Below are 26,041 nucleotides of genomic sequence, written 5' to 3'. Positions count from 1 at the left end.
CTGATGGTACTACTCGCTCACATGGCCTTGACCGTTCATGTGACTCCTTTTAAGAACATAAGAAGTTGCCTCCACTGGGTCAGACCAGAGGTCCATCGCGACCAGCGGTCCGCTCCTGCGGCGGCCCATCAGGTCTATGAAGTTGTTATAACCTACCTCTGCTTCTATCTGTACCCCTCAATCCCCTTATTCTTTAGGAACCTATCTAAACCTTCCTTGAACCCCTGTACTGTGCTCTGGCCTATCACAACCTCTGGAAGCGCGTTCCATGTGTCCACCACCCTCTGTGTAAAAAAGAACTTCCTAGCATTTGTTCTAAACCTGTCCCCTTTTAATTTCTCCGAGTGACCCCTAGTACTTGTGGTTCCCTACAGTCTGAAGAATTTGTCCCTGTCTACCTTCTCTATGTCCTTCAGGATTTTGAAGGTTTCTATCATGTCTCCTCTAAGTTTCCTCTTCTCTAGGGAGAACAGCCCCAGCATTTTCAACCTGTCAGCGTATGAAAAGTTTTCCATACCTTTTATCAGTTTAGTCGCTCTTCTCTGGACGCCCTCAAGTACTGCCATGTCCTTATTGAGGTGTGGCGACCAGTACTGGACACAGTACTCCAGGTGCGGGCGCACCATTGCACGATACAGCGGCATGATGACTTCCTTCGTCCTGGTTGTGATACCCTTTTTAATGATACCCAACATTCTGTGGTCCTCTGTTTGCTTTCTTTGAGGCTATTGCACACTGTGCCGATGCTTTCAATGTTGTGTCCACCATCACCCCCCCGTTCTCTTTAAAGGTTGCTCACCCCTAGCAATGATCCCTCCATTTTGTAGCTGAACATTGGGTTCTTTTTCCCTACATGCATGACCTTGCATTTCTCTATGTTAAAACTCATTTGCCACTTTTTTGCCCACTCTTCCAGTCTCGTTAGGTCCCTTTGTAGGTCTTCACAGTCTTCCATGGTTCTAACCCTGCCGCAGAGTTTGGTGTCATCAGCAAATTTAATAACCTCACATTTCATCCCCGTCTCCAGGTCGTTAATAAATATATTGAACAGGAGCGGTCCCAGCACCGATCCCTGTGGAACTCCACTCGTGACCCATTGCCAGTCTGAGTAATGGCCCTTTACTCCAACCCTCTGTTTCCTGCCTGCCAGCCAGTGTTTGATCCATCGGTGGACATCCCCTTGCACCCCATGGTTCCACAGCTTCTTGAGTAGTCGTTCGTGAGGTACCTTGTCAAAGGCTTTTTGGAAGTCAAGGTAAATGATGTCTATGGATTCCCCTTTATCCATCTGGCTGTTTATTCCCTCAAAGATGTACAGTAGTTTCATGAGGCACGACCTTCCCTTGCAGAAGCCGTGCTGGCTCGCATTCAGTTGACCATTGTTTTCTATGTGTTCGCAGATTGTGTTCTTAACCAGTGCTTCCATCATCTTTCCCGGGACCGAGGTCAAGCTCACCGGCCTGTAGTTTCCCGGGTCACCCCTTGATCCCTTCTTAAAGATAGGCGTGACGTTTTATATTTTCTAGTCCTCTGGGATCTCCCCAGTTTTTAAGGATAGGTTACATATTTGGCGAAGTGTTTCCGCTATTTCATTTCTCAGTTCTTTTAGTACCCTTGGGTGGATGCCGTCTGGACCAGGTGATTTGTCGCTCTTCAGTCTGTCTACCTGTCGGAGGACATCCTCTCGGCTTACCTCTAGTTGGACCAGCTTTTCATCATGGTCTCCGTTTATGATCTCCTCGGGTTCTGGGATATTGGATGTGTCCTCTCTCGTGAAGATTGACGAGAAGAACTTGTTTAACCTGTCAGCTATCTCTTTTTCCTCCTTTACCATTCCCTTCCTGTCTCCATCGTCCAATGGTCCCACTTCCTCCCTGGCTGGTTGTTTCCCCTTCACATACCTGAAGTTTCTTGCTTCCCCCGCCAGTCTCTCCTCATATTCTCTTATTGCTTTTCTAACCACTCGGTGACAGTCTTTTTGTTGCCTTTTGTGCTCCTTCTGGTTGTCCTTTGTTGGGTCCTTTTTCTATTTCCTTAAAGATGTTTTCTTGTCCCTTATTGCCTTTTTCACTGCATTTGTTATCCACGCCGGGTTTTTTGTTCGATTCTTTTTGCACCCTTTCCTAAACCTGGGGACGTACAGGTTTTGTGCTTTGTGCACCGTGCTCTTGAGTAGGGCCCAGGCTTCCTTTACGGTCTCCATTTTCCCTGAGCTGTTGCTGAGCTTCTTTTCCACTATTTTCCTCATGGCCTCGTAATTTCCTTTTCTGAAATTGAGTGCTGTCGTTCTGGTTCTTTTCACCTTTGATGTTCTTATTTTTAGCTTGCACTGGATCATGTTGTGATCGCTGTTTCCTAGTGGCGCTAGTACTACCACCTCCTTTGCGGGTCCCCCTAGCCCGTTGAGGATTAGGTCAAGAGTGGCATCTCCTCGTGTTGGTTCTGTGACCAGCTGTTCCATGAAAGAGTCCCTCACCGCCTCCGGGAATTTTGTTTCTCTCGTGCAATTGGAGTGTCCAATGCTCCAGTCTATTCCAGGGTAATTGAAATCCCCCATTACCACCACACTTCCGCTTTTGCATACCTGCCTCAGTTCAGCCTCCAGGTCCTGGTCGTTTGCTTCCGGTTGTCCTGGTGGGTGATAGTACAGTCCCAATTTTATGTCTGCTCCATTTCCTCCTGTCAGCTTGACCCATAGTGATTCCAAGCCGTCCGCCCTTACTGTTGTTTCCATCCTGGTTGAAGGGATGGAGTCCTTTATATATAGCGCTATTCCTTCACCTTTCTTATGTGTCCTGTCCCTCCTATAGCGTTTGTACCCTGGTAGGACCACATCCCATTTGTTGTCTTCGGACCACCATGTTTCTGTGACTCCAATTATGTCTAGGTCCTCCTTACTGGCTATAAATTCTAGCTCTCCCATTTTGGTTCTTAGGCTCCTAGCATTTGTGTATAGGCAAATTAAGTCCCGGCTGTTTACCTTCTCTGTTGGTTTCCCTCGTGGTTTGGTGCTCCTGCCAACCCCTTCATGGGCTGACAGTCCCCGAGCCTCGTTCCGTTCATCCTCCTCCTGTGGTGTGTCTGTTTCGTCCTCATCCCCCTCCTGTGGTGTATCTATCTCATCCTCTACCTGCATCCCCATTTCTGGATGTCCCTCTGGCTCCGGCTGTTTCCTCCTTTTCCCGCTCTTTAGCTTCATTAGTTCCTTGGGCCCCTGCATTGCGTCTATGGGTTTTTTTTTTCAAAAAATGTCCACTCAGTCTCGAGCCCTCTACCGCCTTTTCCCAGTTCAGCATCCTTGTTTGATACTGTAGTCCGATGTGTCGATCGACTATCGGCTTTCCCCTTGTCCTCAGTTTAAAGCAATGTCTATGCCGGTCTGGATGTTACGTGCCAGCATCCTCGTCCCAGCCGCGCTCAGGTGCAGTCCGTTCCTCCTGTAAAGCTTGTTTTTCCCCAGGAAAGTTATCCAGTTCCGTACAAAGTAGAAACTGTCCTCTTCGCACCATCTCCTCAGCCAGCCGTTTATTGCTTGCAGCTCGGTCTGCCTCCTTGCATCCGCCCTCGGTACTGGCAGGATCTCTGAGAAGGCTATCTTTCTTGTCCTCAGCTTCAGTCTCCTCCCCAGGATCTTAAACTGCTCGGTTAGTGTAGTCCTGTTGTAGTTCCTTCTATTGATGTCGTTGGTTCCAACTTTACCTCAGAATTCCTCAGTGGACACTGGCATCTCAATGGGCACTAGCATCTCAGTGGACACAGGCTTGCGAGCTACTCTCTCGACACATTACATTCACTCCTTTGTTTAGACACTCTCTCCACTGATAGATGCTCTCTTCCAATCTCGCCAGAGGTTTACTGTTTCAGAGACCCCCTCATCAGAAGGTCCTTATGACAGATTCCTTAACCTATACTTGGAGGGCTCACCTTAATAGTCTCCGTACTCAAGGTCATTGGTCCAGAATGGATCGTCGGTGTCATATGAATTTGTTGGAACTCAGAGCGATCTTCAATGCTGTCAAAGCTTTTCAACATCTTCTTCATGACCAGGTAGTCCTCATTCGGATGGACAACCAAGTCACCATATACTATGTCAACAAACAGGGAGGAACAGGATCTCTCCCTCTTTGCGAAGAAGCTCTTAAAGTTTGGAATTGAGCAATCCTTCACAACACCTTCCTGAAAGCTATCTACATTCAAGGAGAGAAACACTGTCTGGTGGATAAGTTGAGTCATCTTCTGCAGTCTCACGAATGGACACTCAATTCCTCGCCTCTTCATCACATTTTTTTTCAGTGGGGAACTCGTCAGATAGATCTCTTTGCATCTCTCCACAACCACAAACTGCCTCAGTTCTACTCCAGGATATACTCTCCTCATTGCCTCGAGTCAGATGCTTTTCTGCTGAAATGGATGAATCTCTTCCTGTATGCATTTCCTCCATTCCCTCTCATTCTCAAGAGTCTTGTCAAGGTCAAGACCGATCATGCCACCATGATTCTGATAGCTCCTCGGTGGCCCAGGCAACCTTGGTACTCCCTTCTACTTCAACTCAGCAGCAGGGACCCATACTTTCTACCAGTTTTTCTGTTTCTGCTTACAAAGTCAAGGATCTCTACTTCATTCTCAAGGATCTCTACTTCATTCCAACCTGCAGTCTCTACACATGACAGCTTGGTACCTCTCAACATAACTCCTCTTCAGTTTTTTCAACCTGTTCATGACATTTTAGAGGCTTCCAAAAAGCCTGCCACTAGACAATGCATTCACCAAAAATGGACTAGATTTTCTACGTGGTGCATCTCTCATAACAAGGAGCCTCGAGATACCTCCTTGTCTTCCGTCTTGGATTATCTTTTGCACTTGTCTACCTCTGGCCTCGAGTCTACATCCATTCGAGTCCATCTCAGTGCAATTGCAGCTTTCCATCAGCCTATCGAAGGGAAACACCTTTCTGCTCATCTGGGTGGTTTCCAAATTTATGAAAGGACTTTTCATTGCCAAACCTCCTCTCAACCCACCTCCAGTGGTTTGGGATCTCAGTGTTGTTCTTGCTCAATTGATGAACCCTTCTTTTGAACCAATGGATTCGGCTCATCTGAAATATCTTACTTGGAAAGTGGTGTTTCTCATTGCTGTCACATCTGCTCGAAGAGTCAGTGAGCTGCAAGCTTTAGTTGCTGATCCACCTTTCATAGTTTTCCGTCATGACAAGGTGGTCCTCCGTACTCATCCAAAATTCTTACCTAAAGTGGTTTCAGAATTTCATCTCAATCAATCCATTGTACTTCCAGTGTTTTTTCCAAGGCCCCATTCTTATCCTGGAGAATCAGCTCTTCATACTCTACTGTAAACGTGCTTTGGCCTTCTACTTAGAACGCACCAAACCATACAGATCTACTCCTCAACTTTTTGTCTTCGATCCAAAGAAGTTGGGACATCCAATTTCTAAGTGTACCATCTCGAACTGGATGGCTTCTTGTATCTGATACTGCTGTGCCCAGGCTGGACTGCATCTACAGAGTTGAGTCACAGCCCACAAAGTCGGAGCCATGGCGGCTTCAGTAGCTTTCCTCAGATCCACTCCTATTGAGGAAATTTGCAAAGCTGCCACCTGGTCCTCGGTTCATACTTTCACCTCTCATTATTGTCTGGATGTTTTCTCCAGACGGGAATGGCCGTTTTCTCCAGAGAGTATTACAAAATTTATTCTCCTAAGTTGCCAACACTCCCTCCATCCCATTCTGCTTATCTTGGAGGTCACCCACATGTGAGAATAGGCTGCCTGCTTGTCCTGGGATAAAGCACAGTTACTTACTGTAACAGGTGTTATCCAGGGACAGCAGGCAGCTATTCTCACAACCCACCCACCTCCCCTGGTTGGCTTCTCTGCTAGCTATCTGAACTGAGGAGACACGCCATGTGTTGGGCGGGAAGGCACTTGCACATACGCGGTGCGGCAGAGTCGAAACTTCTGAGTTTTGTACAAGCAAGTCTGCTTGCGAGGCTGTCACCATCCGGGCTCCGTGGATGACATCACCCACATATGAGATTAGCTGCCTGCTGTCCCTGGATAACACCTGTTACGGTAAGTAATTGTGCTTTATAGTTATATAAAGAGTTTTAACCTCGTGCAAAATTGTCATTTCTTTAATAAGACATTAACTATTTTTTTCTGCGGCCCTCCAAATACCTACAAATCCAAAATGTGACCCTGCAAAGGGTTTGAGTTTGAGACCACTGATTTACACTGTCTGCACCGGTATCAGCCATCTGTGAAGCTTCCAGGTAACCTTACACACAACATTGTTACCACTTCAAGTGGACTAGATTCACACACTGGTGTAACTGACACTCGTTACATCCGGATATTGGTCCTCTCCCATCAGTCCTGGACTATCTCCTACACCTCTTAAAAACTGACTTAAAATATTTTCAATCAGAGTTCATCTTAGTGCTATTAGCAATTTTCATACACCTCTGGATAAAAATCTGCTATCTGTCCATCCTTTGATCTCCAGAGTCTTCAAGGACCTTTTTCATACCAGACCACCAATCAAACATCCTCCAGTTACTTGGAATCATAATATTATACTATCAGCCCTGATGAAGCCTCCCTTTAATCCAATGGTATCTTCATCTCTCAAACATCTCACATGGAAAGTAGTATTCTTAATCTGCATCACTTTAACACGCTGAGTCATTGAATTGCAAGCGCTTATCTCAGATTCACCAAATACAACATTCCATCATCTGCACACATTCGAAATTTCTTCCTAAGGTTGTCTCATATTTTCATTTGATCCAGTCTGTAGTTCTTCCTGTCTTCTTTCCCAAGACTACATTCTCACCTTGGTGAAGCTGTACTTCACACATTGGACTATAAGCATGCTCATGCTTACTACAAGGATAGAACCAAACCTCACAGAACTTTCACTTAACTGTTCCTTTCATTTGATCTAAATTGACTTGGACTCCTTGTCACCAAGAGAACTATCTCTACATCGTTCACAGATTGTATTACCTTTTTGCTGTGCTTGGGCTGAACTGACACTAGAAAGTCATGTCACAACACATAAAGTTAGGGCTATGGCAACTTCAATAGCTCATCTATGTTACAATCCTATTGAAAATATCTGTAAAGCAGCCACTTGGTCCTCATTTCATACCTTCACATTACACTACTGTCTGGAGAATCATTCCAGAAGAGATAGTTGATTTAGCGAAGCAGTTCTGCAAACTTTATGCTCTACTTAAATGCCAACTACTTTCCAACCCTTTTGTTTCCAGTTAGAGAGTTCAACATGTGAGAATATACTGCCTGGTTGTCTAGGATAAAGAACATTTAATCTAGGACAAGCAGACAGCATATTCTCACCATGGAGCCCAGTACGGACAGTGCCAAGTATATTGGCACTTTAAGCTTTGTGAAGCTTCGGCTCACGGTTCTTCAGTTCTTAATTTTCCGCAAAGCGAAGAAGTTCTGTTTTGTTTTTTTTTTTACTCCACTCAAAATTGCCTTCCCATCAGCAATATTTTTCCCTTTCAGCCGTCTGTTTTTCTTGATAATTCCTAACAATAGTATTTTTCGTTTAGTTAAAAAAAAATCTTTATTTTTTTGGCCAGTTCCTTGGTCGGGCCTTTGGGTTCTTTCTAAATTTGGTGTTTCATCTTTCATCACCTTTGAGTTTTTCAACTTCACTGTTGCGATTTTCCTGTCCATGTCGAGACCTTCCTAGTGGTTTTAAAAAGCGCTGTCGGTGCCAACACCTAATTTCCATCACTGATCTGCACAGCTGGTATTTAGGACCTGAGCATCAAGTTGATACTTGTGCTCACTGTTTCACCTTACAAACGTGCTCGTTGAAGGCTCAGATCCAGCAGCAGAAGCTTTTTGGCTCGGCGATGGACACCAGTGACAAGGCAGGTCCATCGGTACCAGTATCTACATCGGATGCCACTCCTCCATCAATACCTGCTAAGAAGCCATCTTCCCAGCTAGCATCTCAGGCCTCCACTGCATTGAGTCCCTCAATGCAGACTAAGAGCAGAAGGCAATGGTCTCCTTCAGTGCAGGCAATGTCTCCTACAAGGGAACATCCTCATTGAGGTTATCCACCCCTAGACACCATGCAGTACCGATGGTACCAGCTGTTGAGACAATGATACCAGTGCAAACCTTCCGAGACCAACTGAAGGAGTTCCTTAACAGGGAGTTCGGTTCTACACCAAGCTCGGTTCTACACCAATGCAAACACTGACTCCCTCAGTACTGGCTCAGCCAGAGCATAGCATCTCAAGGCCCCAGGGTACCGGCTCAAGGTCTACGTTAAGGCATCATCACTCTACATTGACACATCAAAGATCTACGTCCACTCATCGTTGATCTGCATCGAGGCATTGATCAATGCATCGACGTTCTCCATCAGAACAGTCTAGGAAGACATCACATCATACCAATGCATGTTCTTCTGCATCTAAAAGAGCTTCACATGGTACCGATTTGTCCTCTTCGCATCGGAGATCAAGATTCAAACAATCCAGATGACGTGACATCATTGTCTTTGGATCAGTACCAGCATCGTAGAAGTCCTTCCATTCATACTCCACTCTCTAAGAAACAGCCTTCTTCTCCATTGTATAAAGAGTCACCTGCTGCACAGGTATTGACACTGACCTATTTCACCATTTTGATACAATGAGCCTACTTTATCAGCTCCAGAATCCTATAGAATTCCTTCAGATCCAGCTCCTCTGCCTCCCAGGCGAGGATCTCCTCCAGAGGGGCTTTCTTTCATCAAATTCATCAGAAATATGGGAAAAGACTTGCCTATTAAGTTAGTGTGGCCTAGAGCCTAGAACAGAGCTCTTAGAGGCTTTGAATTTTGATGAGCCTCCTAAAGAACTTCTTAAGTTATCTCTACATAATCTACTTAAGGAAGTTCTTTTTTAAGAACTGGAATATTCGTCTTTCCACTACTATAGCTCCAAGGAAAATTGACTATCTTTATAGAATTAAATCTTGTCCTGGATTTGATAAACCACAATTATCAAATCAATCATTTTTGGTTGAATCCACTCTTAAGAAATTCTCTAGCTCCAGAGCTTATGCTGCTGCGCCACCTGGTCATGAGGGTTGCACCATGGACAAGTTTGGTAGACATCTTTATCAGAACTCTGTTAACTAATAAGAGTCCTGAACTGAAGCTTTGATGTTCTATCTCAAACATCTTTTTAAGAAGCTAGCCAATTTTCAACAGTACATTCCATCTGACCACCTACAGGACTTTCAAGATACCATTCACAGTTTTTCATACACAAAAGTTCATGGCACGATCGACATTTGATGCTTTTGACGTATCATCTAGAGCATCAGCAATGTCCATTGCCATGAGATGCCTGGCATGGCTAAGAGACTCTGATATGGACATTAACATTCAAGACCGCTTGGCAAACATCCCTTGTCTCGGGGAAGAACTCTTCAGAGACAAGGTTGAGGATACCATTCAAAGACTCGCGTGACATGAGCAAAGTTGGACTACTCTCACTGGCTCTAAAGGCTTACTTCATATGCCTATAAGAGGCGTTATTCGACCACTTAAGCTTCTTCCAAACCACCACTACAGAAGAGGCAGAAACAACAAAAGCCTCAGAAATTCAGCTCCCCCAAAAATCAGCCCAGTCTTTTTGACCTGCTTTTGGAGAGCATAGCCAACATTCCCCCATCTCAACCTCTTCCACAACCCATTGGAAGTCTTCTTCTGTTATATTACTATTGTTGAACTCTCATCACCTCAGGGAACTTGGTGCTCAAAATCATTTCAGATGGTTACTCTCTCCATTTTACCACCATGCCTCCAGACAATCCTCCAAGAGTCCTCTTTCACATCTCAGCAGATGTACCTTCTTCAGGAAATCAATGCTCTACTTCAGCTAAAAGCCATAGAAGTAGTACCCCCTTCCCAGAAAAATCAAGGGTCCTACTCCAGGTATTTCCTAATTCCAAAGAAGACAGGAAGTCTTCATCCCATTCTCAACCTCCAAGCCCTCAACAGATATCTAGTCAAATAAAAGTTTTGCATGCTATCCTTGGGGACCCTATACCCACTTCTAGAATGAAACGATTGGCTGTGCTCTCTTGACCTCAAAGACATATCCATTAACCCCAAACACAAAGTTTCTATGGTTCCGGATAGCCCATCAAAACTTCCAATACAAAGTCCTGCCATTTGGCCTTGCTTCCTCTCCAAGAATGTTCACAAAGTGCCTGGTAGTGATCGCAGCGACTTTAAAGTCTCATGGGTTGCAAGTGTTCCCATATCTGGGCCATTGGTGATCAAAGCTCCCTCACCTCAAGCAGTGCATTCAGCAACTCTGCTAACAATAACATTCCTTCAACTTCCTTCTCTCCCTGGAACCCTGAGGATTTGTATAGATCGTGTGCAATTTAAAAAAATGCTGAAAACACAATAATTTGACACCTTTTTATGATATAGCATGGAAGAATGATCCAGTATTAGTATATATTGAACAGATGATTTTTACTCTCACTCTTACCCTGAATGTTATGATTAGATAAGAAATATGGAGGGATTTTAGTTTGAATTTATGTTGAGCATATTTTATTAGATTGTAAATGTAGCAGAAATTGGTCATAATAGTTATAACTTGTGTAATATGGTGTTTGACTAAAATTATGTATGTAAGAGTCAGCCACCATGATCCTGATAGCTCCTCGGTGGTCCAGGCAACCTTGGTTTCCCGTTCTACTTCAACTGAGTGCCAAGGCTCCAATTCCATTGCAGATCTTTCCATTTCTACTCACTCAGAGGCAAGGATCTCTTTTACATCCCAACCTGCAGTTGCTGCATCTAACAGCTTGGTACCTTTTGGTCTAACTTCATCAGAGTTTAATCTTTCTGATTCAGTACAAGCCATCATAGGTGCTTTCAGAAAACCTTCTACTCAGCAATGCTATCAGCATAAGTGGACACGTTTCATGTTTTGGTGTAACCTCCATGACTTTGATGCATCATCCTTTTCTCTTCCTTCAGTGTTGCACTATCTTTTCCATTTATCCTACTCTGGACTTAAGACTACTTTGGTCAGAATTCACCTCAGTGCTATTGGTGCTTTTCATGCTCCTTTCAACAATAAACCTCTGGCCACTCATCTGCTTGTATCCCAGTTTATGAAAGGACTTTCAACGCCAAACCTCCACTCAAGCCCCCTCCAGTTATTTGGGATCTTAATGTAGTCCTAGCCAGTCTGATGAAACCACCATTTGAGCCAATGGTATCTACTCATTTTAAGTTTCTCACTTGAAAAGTAGTCTTCTTGACCTCTCATCACTTCAAGTGAGTGAACTTCAAGCATTGGTTTGCGTCCCACCTTTTACAGCGTTTCATCATGACAAAGTGGTTCTCAGAACTCATCCGAAATTCCTTCCCAAAGTAGTCACAGAATTCCACCTGAATCAATCCATTGTGCTTCCAGTGTTCTTCCCAAAGCCTCACTCTCATCCTAGAGAAACTGTTCTTCACACATTGAAGCTGAAAGCGCGCCTTGGCTTACTACATTCAAAGGACTAAGCCATCCAGGGCTTCACCTCAACTGTTCATCTCCTTTGACCTTAACAGATTGGGCCTACCTGTCACCAAATAAACCATGTCTTCATGGTAAGTGGCCTGCATCTCCTTTGCTATGCTTTGCTATGCTCAGGCTGGGCTGTAGCTCGAGGGTCATGAAACAGCACACAAAGTCCAAGCTATGGCAACATCAGTAGCTTCCTTATATTCCACTCCCATTGATGTTATTTGTAAAGTAGCTACTTGGTCCTCAGTTCAACTTTTAATAATAATAATAATAACAGTTTATATATCGCAGGACCGTGAAGTTCTATGCGGTTTACAATAATTAAAAGATGGTACAACTTGAGTGGAATAAACAGAGTTAAGAGCTAGCGATTAACAGGTATAGATTAACAGTTATTTTGGAGTAAGAATTGTACAGGTCAGCTGCCTAAATACTTCAGGAACAGATATGTTCTTAGGTGTTTCCTAAATTCCCCATACGTAGTAGGTGTAAGCAATTGATCTGGATCTTTACTCCGTAGTGCTGCCTGATGTGAGAGAAGGTATTGATGTCTTTTAAGTTTACATCCTCTAACTGGAGGGGAAATGAAGTTCAAGTGTGAGCTTCTCTTATGTCTGTTGGCTGAGAAAGAGACAAAGTCAGTTATATATTTAGGGGCTAGACCGAATAGTGCCTTAAAGCAAAAACAACCGAACTTAAACTTCACACGCACCTCCATCAGCAGCCAATGCAGTAGTCGGTAGTAAGGTGTTACATGATCGGACTTCTTCAGTCCGAAGATCAGTTTAATCGCTGCATTTTGCACCAGTTGTAATCGTCGCATATTCTTTTGGGTAATTGCCAAATAGAAACATAGAAATAGACGGCAGATAAGGGCCCACGGCCCATCTAGTCTGCCCACCTTAATGTCCCTCCCCTACCTTTGCCCTGTGAATAGATCCCATGTGCCGATCCCATTTGGCCTTAAAATCAGGCACGCTGCTGGCCTCAATCACCTGTAGTGGAAGACTATTCCAGCGATCAACCACTCTTTCAGTGAAAAATAATTTCCTGGTGTCACCTCGTAGTTTCCCGCCCCTGATTTTCAACGGATGCCCTCTTGTTGTCGTGGGACCCTTGAAAAAGAAGATATCTTCCTACGCCTCGATGCGGCCCGTAAGATACTTGAACGTCTCGATCATGTCCCCCCTCTCTCTGCGCTCCTCGAGCGAGTATAGCTGTAATTTGTCAAGCCGTTTTTCGTATGGTAGATCCTTGAGTCCCGAGACCATCCGGGTGGCCATTCTTTGCACCGACTCCAGTCTCAGCACATCCTTGCGATAATGCGGCCTCCAGAATTGCACACAGTATTCCAGGTGGGGCCTCACCATGGATCTATACAATGGCATAATGACTTCCGCCTTACGACTGACGAAACCCCTTCGTATGCAGCCCATGATTTGTCTTGCCTTGGACGAAGCCTGCTCCACTTGATTGGCAGACTTCATGTCCTCACTGACGATTACCCCCAAGTCTCGTTCTGCTACCATTTTTGCTAGGATCTCGCCATTAAGGGTATAAGACTTGCATGGATTCTGGCTGCCCAGGTGCATAACTTTGCATTTTTTGGCATTGAAGTTGAGTTGCCATGTCCTAGACCATCGCTCCAGTAGGAGTAGGTCGTGCATCATGTTGTCAGGCACTGAATCTTCGTCTGTTGTGCATTTGCCCACTACATTACTCAGTTTGGCGTCATCGGCGAATAATGTTATTTTACCTCGAAGCCCTTCTGCCAAGTCTCTTATAAAGATGTTGAATAGGATTGGGCCCAAGACTGAGCTCTGTGGTACTCCACTAATCACCTCCATCATTTCTGAGGGGGTGCCGTTCACCACCACCCTTTGGAGCCTACCTCCAAGCCAGCTCCCAACCCATTTCGTCAATGTGTTACCTAATCCTATAGAACTCATCTTGCTCAGTAACCTGCGGTGTGGTACGCTATCGAATGCTTTGCTAAAGTCCAGGTACACGATGTCCAGGGACTCCCCTATATCCAGCTTCCCCGTTAACCAGTCAAAGAAGCTGATCAGGTTGGATTGGCAGGATCTCCCCTTAGTAAATCCATGTTGTCATGGATCCCGTAGATTCTCCTCATCCAGGATCTTATCTAATTGGTGTTTGATTAGAGTTTCCATTAGTTTGCTCACTATCGATGTTAGACTCACTGGTCTGTAGTTTGCTGTCTCCATCTTTGAGCCTTTCTTGTGGAGTGGAATGACGCTAGCCGTCCTCCAGTCCAACGGGACGCTGCCTGTACTAAGGGAGAGGTTGAAGAGCGCGGACAGTGGCTCCGCCAAGACATCACTCAGCTCCCTAAGCAACTTGATATTACAGTAATCAAGTTGACTTAAAACGAGGGATTGTACCAGAATTCTAAAAGCTTACATGTCAAAATATGCTCTAATAGACCGAAGCTTCCATAGAGTGAAAAAACTCTTTCTGATTAAGGAGTCAACCTGGTCTTTCATGGTTAGGCTCTGATCCAATGTTACACCCAATATCTTCATAGTAGATTGAATAGGGTAACTAAATTTATTGATGCGGAGTGATGTTTTGGTGTCAAGTGGGTGTAGGGAGGCTAAGAAAAATTTTGTGTTTTTTCTGAGTTGATTCTCAGTCTGAATTCAGACATCCACTGCTCCATCAGATTTAGTACTTCTGTTGCCTTGGGAGTAGCTTCCAAGAGAGAGTTAGTGAATGGGATGATGATCGTGAAGTCATCTGCGTAACTGAATAATTTTATCCCCAGCTGGGTTAATTGCACTCCTAATGAGGACATGTACACATTGAAAAGCAGTGGGGAAAGTGGTGACCACTGCAGTATGCCGGATGGATTGCTCCAGGTATCAGAGAGATCGAATTGAAACGTACCTGATAGGTGCGTGACATAAGGAAACCCCGAAACCAGTCTATGACCTCTTCCCTGATACCGATTGCATCTAAGCATTGTAGTAGTTTCCCATGGTCCACCAAGTCAAATGGAGAGCTCATATCGACTTGCATGATCAGAGCATTAAGGCCCTTACTGAACAAGAGATACAGATTATCTAAGATAGCCGTAATTACTGTCTCAGTGCTGAACAAAGGTCTAAAACCAGATTGAGTCTCATGTAGGAGAGAGAATTGATCAAGATATTTCATCAATTGGGTATGTACCAATCCTTCCATAATTTTTACAATAAATGGAATGGATGCTACTGGTCTATAGTTGGTTATTAGTGCTAATGATTCTTTACTATTTTTTGGAATTGGGGTTATTATTCTGTGACCATTATTAGTGAGGAATTTTCCATTTTTTAGTTTATTGGTTAGGTAATTCAGCAAGGATAGTTTAAAGTTTAAGGGAGCTGCCTTCATAATTTCTAGGGGACATGAGTCCAAAACACAGTATGATTTAGAGTATTTGTTGTATAATTTAATATAATTATTCCATTCTAAGTCTTGAAAGGAACTCCAGATCATGTCCGCTGGTATTTCATTTCCTTGTGTGATAGCTATTTGGTGTTCATTGATTTTACATCTCACTACTGTCTGAAACCCTACTCCAAATGAGATGGTTGTTTCGGCTAAGCAGTATTATAGAATTTATTTTAATCTTAATGGCCAACTCTCTCTCTGTCCCATTTCAGTAAGCTAGGGAGTCCCACATATGAAAATATGCTGCCTGCTTGTCCTGGGATAAAGCATAGTTACTTACCATAACAGGTGCTATCCAGGAACAGCAAGCAGATATTCTCACATCCCCTGGTTGGCTTCTTAGCTTGCTTATGGAACTGAGGAATGGTGAGCCGACATTAGGCAGGCAGTCTTGAAGCTTTGCAAAGCTTAAAGTGCCAGTACACTTTGGCACTGTCTGTACCGGGCTTTGTGGATGACGTCATCTACATGTGAGAATGTCTGCCTGCTGTCTCCGGATAACACCTGTTACGGTAAATAACTGTGATTTACTTACCTGTAATAGGTATTTTCTGAGACTTCTTAGCTTTTTTTTTTTTTTTTTACTGAACTGATAGTCCCACAATCCGCCATCAGGCAGGAAGTACAAGTACAGTACAGGCAGTCTCGAGACTTGCAAAAAGTTTAAAGTGACAGTTCACTTTTGCACTGTCCGTATTGGGTTCCGTGGATGATGTCATCCACATGTGAAAATATTTGTTTGCTGTCCTCGGATAACACCTGTTACAGGTAAGTTAACTGTGCTTTTTATAAATCAAAATGTCATTTTATGTACGTAAATAGGTTCATAAAATTTAGACATGCTGAAAAGTACACATGGTGCAAATCAGTGCATACTCATACAGTAGGCATGTTCAGGGGATGAGTTTAGGCAGAGTTTGGCCAGTGGTAAAATGTGCATGTACTTTACATGCTGACATTTATGCCTGCTCTCGTCCAAGCATAATGTCCATATTTTCAATCTAAGTGTGATTTCTGCAGGATTTTTGCTAGTATGTGTTAAAGGGAATGCAAAATTCAGTAAAAACATCTTTCGGGAGCAACATAATCATATAAAGATGTTAGTCTTTTTTCAATCAATATTGGTACCTGAATAAATTTATAATTGCACACCAGGGATCCAGGGTTCATATCCTGCTTCTACCACTGACACTCCTTGTGATCTTGGACAAATCACCTTATCTTTCTTTGGATAGAGATATATTGTAACCCAAATACTTATCACCACTGTACAGCGCTGTGTATTTCCAAAACCATCATAAAGATAAGTGCTTTTATATAAATATTTTAATAATCTTAACTGATATTATGAGAAGATGAAAATTTACATAAAGGACTTGTTCTTACAAAATGACTTTTGGCAAAGGAGAGAATGGCTGTAAAAGTTTTTCTTTTGCGTATCTAAATTGTTTTATCTTTATCAACAGAAGAAGAATTATGGCAGAGTCATGAAAGCACTAGATAGCATTACATCTATTAGAGAAATGACACAGGTCTGTATAACATTCTTAATATTCAAATATGTTAAATTGTACTGTAATATTTTTGTAGGACAATATAAAATCTTGATTAATCACAAGTTTTGTATCTTATGTCATTTTTAAACCAAAAAGGAAATATTTTAGTTTTTTAAAGCATGATCATCACTGACTTAATAGTTTTCCAGTGTTGCCATTTGTTAAAATGATTTTCCTTGTTATCTCTAGTTAAACAGTTGCATCATTTTAGAAACATTCTGTTTTACTCCCCACTCTTGTCTTGGTTTAGGCCTTTGTTCTTGCTATGCAGTTGAAACTTTTCTTTGGCTTAGTTTTCTGGTTGTCTTTTTTCTTCCTTTTTAAAGGCTTTACCATGAAATGTTCTAAAGGAATTTGCTAATTACATGTTGTACTTTCAAGTGTTTAGTCTAAGTCTGTAATTGTGATGAGTCAGAATAACCACTGGGCTTTTGAGCATGCCAAAGGCAACATCTTTTTTTATTTAATAGCCAATAATAGAGTGGAATTCCAGTTGACCGGTACTCAATCAATCGGCCCCCCAAAAAATTGCTGGCAAAAAAACCCCGCATTCTCACGCCAGCCCCTGAAACAGCAGTGGCAGCTGGTCCTGACTAGAGAATGACGTGGGGAAAAAATTTGTCCCCGTTCCCGTAAGCTCATCCCCGTCCCCGCGAGCTCGGTCCCTGTCCTTGCAAACTATCTGATCCCATCCACACAAACCATCTCCCTTCTGTGTTCCTATTTTCCCCATTTCCAATATCTCCCCTCTGTATCTGTATACTCCCTCCTGTGTCCATATACTATACTCATGTATCTCCCATTTATGTCTTTGTCCCTGTGCCCCATGCACATAATCCCTCCCCCATGTATCTCCCCTTTATGTCTCTGCCCCTATGCCACCATGCACATAATTTCCCCTCTGTTTCTGTTACCTTCCTAAGTCCTGATTTCCCCTCTCTTCCTCTTCCAGACCAATGTGTCTCTCTCCTCTCCAACCCCATCTAGCTTCATTCCCTCTTTCTCCCCCCGCTTCCTGCATCTGGATCACCTGCCTGTCATCCCCTTTCTCTCTCCTACTTTGAGTTCAATATTTATCTCCCTCTTCATCCACTTGGTCCAGCATCTCTTTCCCTTTCACTCCCTCCTTCCTACTGTGAGGAAACAGGAACGGCCATAGATCGTGCAGTCCAGCAGTTCCCTCCCACCCGATTGCTGCATCCCACCATCTCCATCTCTCCCTCCCATCTCCTCATCTTATGTGCCAAATTTAATTGCTCTTCTCCCAGTGGCACACTTTCAACAAGTCGCGCGTGCGGCTGCTGCTTCTTCAGTTGAATCTTCTCCTCTGATGCAACTTCCTGTTTCTGGTTACATCAGAGGAAAAGGTTCAACTAAAGCAGTCGTGTGCGACTTGTTGAAAGTGTGCTGCTGGGAGAAGAACAATTAAATTTGGCATATAAGGTGAGGGTGAGGAAGGCAGGGAGATGGCAGGACATGCGATCGGGCAGGATGGGGCTCCTGGACTGCACGATCCATGACTGCACATGTTCCCTTCACTGCGGAGACAAGACCATTCACTATTCCATGGGGCAGTGAATGGCCTTGTCCCTGTCCCCACAGTGACTACTATTTTATCACTCCCTGTTTCGGCGGGTTACCCGTGACTCCCCATGGCTAGCCGCGGGTATCAGCCACCTGACCCAACAACCCCCCCCCCCCTCACTCCAGCCCCCAAGCAGCAGTGGAAGCCGGTCAGCAGAGGCAGTTCTGTAAAAAAGCTGCTTGCGGCCAACCTCAGCAGGGCCTTTCCTCTGTCGCATCACTTTCGACGTGGCAGAAGAAAGGCCCTGCCAGAGCTGGCTGCAAGCAGCCTGTTTACAGTGCTGCCTCTGATGACCGGCTGCCGCTGCTGCTTTGGGAGAGATGTATATAAGAGATACCAGCTCTACCTGCGCGGAGAGAGGGAGGGCATAATTGAGGGGGAGGAGGTGGAACAAAAGTGTATGGGGGGGAAGGAAGGGACATAGTTGGACCTGCAGGATGAATGTGAGGAGAGATGGATGGATGCTGTACCCATAAGTAAGTGTGTGTGTGGGGAGGGGGATGGGTGTTAAAGCTCAAAGCTCGGGTCATCAGGCAATATTACTCCAATTTGATATCTCTGCATCAATTACTCCTAACCAAACTCTCGGAAATCGGAATAACAGGAACTGTACTGAAATGGTTCGCCGACTTCTTGCAAAATCGCAAATACATGGTCAAAAGGCAAGAATCGTACTCTAATCCCCCATCTTATTCAATTTATTCATGAGCTCTCTGGGACATATCAAAATGGAAGACAAAACTATACTATCTTATGCCGACGACATCCTCCTCCTCATCCCCTTAACCACTAACCATCCAAATATTGCTGAAAAAATCTCTAACAATATTGATAAAATTCAAACCTGGGCAACGAACAACAAGTTGAAACTGAACGCCACTAAAACTAAAGCCATTGGTTTCCGCACCGCACAACAGAATGCCATATCAAACCTCACTCTTTCATCAGGCATCACTCTCATAATGGAAAAATCCACCAAGGTACTAGGCTGCATCTTAGACAACACTCTCACAATGGAACCACAAATATCTAACCTTAGGAAAAAGACCATCTACACTATGTGTCAACTGCGACTCATAAGATCATACTTCCACCAACACCACTTTGCTCTGATTGTTCAGTAAAAAGGAAAAAAACTATACAACGGACTACTGGCCACTCAGGCAGCGAAGATAGACAACCAAGTCTCCAACCTATTGACAACAACCCCAGACTACAAGATGTTCAGAAAGGAAATAAAAACTATACTCTTCAAGAAATCCCTTAATAAAGCTTAATACCATGATAAAGCTTAACCCCCCTCTTACCATCCCCTCCCTAACCCCAGATCCTACTTTTTCCTCTCTTGGAAACCTTCTCTGATCTAACATTGTAACCCTTCTTCCATAACTCTTTTTGTAATCCGCTTTGAACCGAAAGGTAATGGCGGAATAGAAATCTGTAATGTAATGTAATGTAATGTAATGATGGTCCTACCTCAACTGGACTATTGCAACTCCATTCTTATTCACAAATTACAACTCATCCAAAACACTGCTGTTAGACTAATCTACAAATTAAAGAAATTTGATTCAATCTCAACCTTCATCAGGCAGCTACATTGGCTCCCAATATCATCCTGAATAATTTTCAAATCGTCATGTATCCTACACCAGATTCTGTACAGAAGCTCAGCAGCCCCTCTCATCCAATTATTCTCTAATGTTTGGCCAACATCAAAAAGAATCCTTAATAGAATCCAACTGAACCTGCCATCCACAAAATACCTCCACTACAAGCAAATTTCCCACTCTTTGTTAACTTATCTAGGTGTAAAAACCTGGAATGACCTACCAGACACTATCAGGAAAGAGACAAACTACACCACATTCAGAAAAATCCTGAAGACTCACCTCCTTGACAATTAACTGTCTCAGTTTATATATAACACCCCCTACTTCTAGGTCCCTCTTCTTACTTCTCCTACTAAACCTGCCATCTTCAAAATACCCATCACTTCTCCATGCCCCTCCCCTTTTCTTTCCCCTTTCTCTTTGATCTGTCACCTTGAGCCTGTATAGGTATGTGCGACTCACAAATGGAAGATTAGATTAGAGAAAGTAGTCCAAACCAGAAAGGAGGGTGAGAAGGGAGGAACAGATGCTGGACCTATAAGTGGGGGGGGGGGGAATGATAGAAGGAGAAAGAGAAAGTGACTCACATGAAAAAGGTGAGGTGGGAAGGGAGACAAAACTATTTTTAATAGTAACTCTCAAGCAATCAGAAACTACATTTATCCGACATCTACCCATCCCCATAGATGCTGGATAACAGAGTCTACTGTACTGCTATCTTTATTTCTTTTTTCTTATAACAATTTTAACCAATATTAAATAAAGCAAAACTGCTCATCCTTTATCTCAATGTAACATAAAACCATCTCAATTAGAAAAATAACAAAGAAACAATTTAAAAATGCACCATGTTAGTCCAAAAATAAAGAGGGAAGGATCTAAGAAAAATAAGAAATAGAGGAAATTTAGGAGGCCCAGGTCCTATATCATTGCATAAACCAAGAATACAGAGACTGGGGGTGCTAGAAATCACTATAACCCTATTGATCGCAAATCTTGAGAGTTGAACCGGTTCAGAAAAAATAACATGGCCTATGAGAGAGAACTTATTTACATGGTTAGTGAAGCACAATACTTAAAAAAAAAATTCCTCTCAGAATCCAAGCCTAGTTGACGCAAGAGAGTAGTAGGGACCAGGGCTTTTGTATCTGACCTCTCAATATTTTTGAGATCAGAAAAATAGAGGTTTCTAGGATCTTAAAAATTTTAAGAAGGTATTTCTTAAATATGTCATAAGCTGCTTTGGAAAAACACCTTGGGAAAATGTGCTAGATGCAAATTCTGATGTCTAACAACATTTTCCAATATTTCAGTCTCACATAGTAGCATAGTAAATGATGGCAGATAAAGAACTGTGTGGTCTTTCTAGTGTGCCCAACAGTCACGTTTATTATCAAGGCAATGTTAAACCAACGATCCAGTATATTATTACATTTTATTTGCTAAGTTCCAATATAGGTTGTCTTCTCCTCCCACTGAGATATGCAAGACTTGTACTTGGACAATACTTGCTCCTGATCCATCCTTACTGTTTTCAGGGCTCAATCCATAAAATAGTGGCCTTACTTCTATAGCTACTGAAGTACAATCAAAATGTACTCTAGCTCCCTCCTGATCTCTCTTTGCCATATATGAGACACAGACTGTAGAAGTCTGTCTGGCATCGCCTTCACTTCCCCACTGTTGGAGCTACCATTTAAGCTCCACAAGAGACAGGAGAACTCAACCCCACGCAAAGCAGAACAGAACAAAAAACAAGTGGGGAAGGGACTGTGCACATCAACCTCTAGGGAAATTACAATTTATTGAAAATAATCATAAAAACATATCACATATGTAAAACACTAAGCCTTATATAGGGTCCTTTCGCTTATATCTTTGGACCCAACACGGTATGTGTTTCGGCTTCTACTAGAAAGCCTTCCTCAGGGGTAGACTTGTGATCCAGTAGATGGCGCTGATATAATATATATGTAAAGGAACGGCTCAGGCTTGTAATACTGCACTAAATAACTCAATCCACATCATAAACAAAGTTATAGTTGTAGATCTGTCAAGTTATGCTTCAATACTATCCTTTTTCTTTTTAGAGATCCTTTGGCCCTGATTCTCAAAAAGTGCGTCCCGATTTTAGGCAGCTGTAGGCGTCTTACAGCTGTCTAATCAGCCAATCGGGATGCACGTTTTAAAAAAAAAAAATGCTCCCCAGGCAGGCCTGAAGGCACCTCCGGGAGCCTAGGGAGACCCGCAAGACGCTTAAGCTCGCCTAAGGGCCTTAGGCGAACCTAGGTGGCCCTACGCGTCTCCCTAGTAGAGGAAGAAACCTTAAAAATGTAGGCCAGCAAAATGCTGGTCTACATTGTAAGTAGACGCAGCTGCTATACTTATCGCGGCAAGGGATCTCTCTGCCGCTATAAGTATAGCGGGCCGCGGCCTGTCCGATCGGATGCCCCCCCCCCCGACAATACCGACCGACCGCCCCCCCCGACACTACCAATCGCCCCCCCCCCCCGACATTACCGATCTCCCTCCCACCCCGACACTACTGATACTGGCAGGAGAGTGTCCAATCCCTCCTGCCCGAAGACGGCGCACCCCCCTCCTGCCCGAAGACGGCGCACCCCCCCCCCTCCTGCCCGAAGACTGCACACCACCCCCCGGCGCTAACAACCCCCAAACTAACCTGTTCTTCGGGCCAGACGGTTCTTTCCCGTCTAGCCGGTAAGCCCGCCTCGTCGAAATGAGGCGGGCTCGCCCCTTCCCGGCCCATCCCGCCGAAGCCTAAGGCCTGATTGGCCCAGGCTCTAGAAGCCTGGACCAATCAGGCCTTAGGCATAGCGGGTCCGCCCATTCCCCACTTGGCCAATCAGACCTTAGACTTAGTGGGGATGGGTGGACCCGCTATGCCTAAGGCCTGATTGGTCCAGGCTTCTAGAGCCTGGGCCAATCAGGCCTTAGGCTTCGGTGGGATGGGCCGGGAAGGGGCGAGCCCGCCTCATTTCGACGAGGCGGGCTTACCGGCTAGACGGGAAAGAACCGTCTGGCCCGAAGAACAGGTTAGTTTGGGGGTTGTTAGCGCCGGGGGGTGGTGTGCAGTCTTCGGGCAGGAGGGGGGGGGATGTGCCGTCTTCGGGCAGGAGGGGAGGGTGCCGTCTTCGGGCAGGAGGGATTGGACACTCTCCTGCCAGCATCAGTAGTGTCGGGGTGGGAGGGAGATCGGTAATGTCGGGGGGGGGGGGGGAGGCGGTTGGTAGTGTCGGGGGGGGCGGTCGGTCGGTATTGTCGGGGGGGGGGGCATCCGATCGGACAGGCCGCGGCCCGCTATACTTATAGCGGCAGAGAGATCCCTTGCCACGATAAGTGTAGCGGGCCGTGTCTAATCTAACCCGATTCTCTAACCCGCGTCTGTAACATGGACGCCGGTTACAGAATCGGGGTTTAGTTTAGGCCGATTCTGAATAGGACGCCTCTCCCGGGCGTCCTATACAGAATCAGGGCCTATCGCCTTCAATATAGGCGGCCTGCCTGGGGAGCATTTTTTTTTTAAAAAAACGTGCATCCCGATTGGCTGATTAGACAGCTGTAGGACGCCTACAGCTGCCTAAAATCGGGACGCACTTTTAGAGAATCTGGGCCTTTGTGTCTATCCCATGCATTTTTGAATTCTGTCACTGTTTGTCTCTACCACCTCTACTGGGAAAGCATTTGAGGCATCCACCACCCTCTCTGTGAAATAGTACTTTCTGAGTTGACCCCCTGCAATCTAAATTCATGTCCTCTAGTTCTACCACCTTCCCTCCTCTGGAAAAGGTTTGTTTGTATATTATTACCTCTGAAATATTAGCATGTCTGTATCTTCTCTGAGGATAAGCAGGCCTCAGTTCTCATAGCTGGGGTGATGGCATCGATGGAGCTTGGCGTAGTGCTTACCTAGCATAATATATATAGAAACTTCTAGCTACACTGTACTGCACATGTATGGGTGTTTTTCTGCACGATGCAAGAACAGTAGTGAATCAGTTCTTTATCCGTGGAGCAGTTGAATCATGTTTGTTGCGATTTTTCCATCGTTTGTGAAGAGGTGTCTCTTCAGATTTACCTGGTTTAATCTCTTTCTTTTTCCTCAAAACCCTCTTATTTTATTTTTTTTTCCCTTCTGATAGTATTTTTTTGGAGATTTTACATCCTTTTTAAAATTTTCTTTCTTTTTGTTGAGCTAGGTCTCAATTTGGGCTGGAGCATCATCCTTGAGCTGAGCACGCCCTTTTTCAGCTCAAAATTGAGGAGTTTGATTTGGCCATAATACTTTGAGATGTCTAGGAAGACCCCAGTTGCTTCAAAAGATGTACCTAGTGTAATCGAGTCATCTCAGTCATGGATCCGTACAAATGTTGCATTGGATGCCTTGGACCTGACCACGATACTAAATCCTGCTCTCTGTGTTCTCAAATACAATGCGACCAGAACTCAGAAGACTCGGCAGAGCCAACATGAGTAACTGTTTGGCTGGTCAAAGACTGGATCATCGACATAAGTTGCTGCCCAGGCTTCAACATATACTGATAGTGTACTAGCATCAAGCAGGTCTCCACCTGTCTCAACATTGGGCGTTATTGGTCAGCCCCGGGACTGGTTAGTATCAGTTCCAACATCGAGGATGCATTTGGGTTCAGTGTTATCCTAGTTGACAATGAAGGATCACAATGCCGAGCATCGGGAGAAGTCCAAGAAGCATCAACATCAATCCTCCTTGATGCACGGTGCCAGGAGAACTGGGACATAGATATACCGATTCTCAAGAATAATTGGCACTGAAAGGACTGCTTCCCCTCTTTAATAGAAGTGCCAGTCACTGGGCAGCCAGGTCCCAGATTCTGATTAGGCACCGATGCCTTGTCAGGCTGTCCCCTTATGACAGTTGGTTTTGTCAAATAGTCCTGCAAAACATGTTTGGGATCTAGAATCTAACACCATCTCCCAAAGCCCGTTTTATTTGGTTCCGGGTTGATTGAACTTTTGAACTCACTATTGCGAGTTTCTGTTGTCCTAAATTTTTTTGTGAGCCTGGTAGCTAGAGATTCCCACATGTGAGATAATATGGGCTGCTCGACCTCAGAGAAAGCAAAGGTACTTACTTGTAGTGGGTGTTCTCTGAGGAATGCAGACCAATTATTCTCACATACCCTTCCACCTTTCTTTGGAGTTGTATTTTTTTAGCTATGTTATTGTATTGCTGTTCTGCACTCGTGAGCCAGGCAGGAAGGCACACAAGCTTGTGTAGTGGAGGTGCTGCCTTGAGCTTATAAAAAAATATTACACTTGCAACATCCATACCAGGGATCTATGGATGATGTTCTCCCCATTTGAGAAAAATTTGCCTGCTGTAGGTAAGTACCTTTGCTTTGTTACTGGTGAAAAAGCATTTCAAGATTCAGTGCTGAAAAAATGTCTTCAGAATCTCAGGCCATTTTCAGTGCTTCTCTCATGATGAAAAGGATAAACTCCTATATCACCTAGCCAACACAGAAATATTCAGTAAGTTCTGACCATTTCTTCTGCATCACCTGGCTATTTCTTCAGCAGCAACTGGTACAAGAGTTTTGGCATGGCTTAAGGAATTGTGACTATGAAAAGATATCTATAGCAGCCTAATGGATGTTTCCTACATAGGAGAGAATAATTTTGTGATAAATTTAAAGAAATGGCCAACATAATTAAAGACCACTACTTATCTATCCAACTCACTTGTCAGGTCAGCTATAGGGGAATCAGCCTTTCCCAAATAGAAGGCAGTTATGTTCCCAGAGAGTAAGATATCACCAGTATCCCAGGCTGAAGCAGCAACAGCCTCTCTACTATTATAATACCTCTTGCATGGAAAAGGGCAATATTGTCTCCCATCCTGAAGAAACCCTCCCTGGATCCTGCTATCTCCTAAAGGTATAGACCATCATATGGCTATACTTTCCTTGTAATAGCTACAGTGCTTTGTATTTATGTCTACCCCAGTATGCTGTACTCTTTCTTTTTTTTTTGCATATCTCTTGAATTGTACATCACCTTGAACCTAGTTAAGCATAGAATAGCTCATAAATTGTTAGATTAGATTAGATCTTGAAACTCTCATATCTGTCTAATCTTACTGAAAAACTGTTTTTTTTAAATGCAACTATAGCATGTAGCGTCTTCTAATGAGCTTTCTGTTACGTCCCTTCTGGATTCCAAATGCTAGGGTGTTC

At 44.1% G+C, this 26,041-nt stretch overlaps 1 protein-coding gene across 3 annotated transcripts in view; it reads left to right on the top strand.

Moving 5' to 3' along the window:
- Positions 1-26,041, top strand: part of PARP8 (poly(ADP-ribose) polymerase family member 8) — a 505,058-nt gene that overhangs the window by 274,647 nt on the left and 204,370 nt on the right. For all 3 annotated transcript variants that reach the window (XR_004538173.1, XR_004538172.1, XM_033931570.1), the window contains exon 17: positions 16,515-16,580. Coding sequence is in view for 1 of the 3 variants with exons in the window: in XM_033931570.1 (XP_033787461.1) it covers positions 16,515-16,580 (66 nt within the window). In the remaining 2 variants the exon portion in view is untranslated. The remainder of the gene's footprint in view (positions 1-16,514; positions 16,581-26,041) is intronic.

Source organism: Geotrypetes seraphini, chromosome 1, assembly GCF_902459505.1.
Source record: "Geotrypetes seraphini chromosome 1, aGeoSer1.1, whole genome shotgun sequence".
NCBI classification, from domain to species: domain Eukaryota; kingdom Metazoa; phylum Chordata; class Amphibia; order Gymnophiona; family Dermophiidae; genus Geotrypetes; species Geotrypetes seraphini.
The sequence above is the reverse complement of the archived record's forward strand: the minus strand, read 5'-3'. Positions and strand labels throughout refer to the sequence as shown.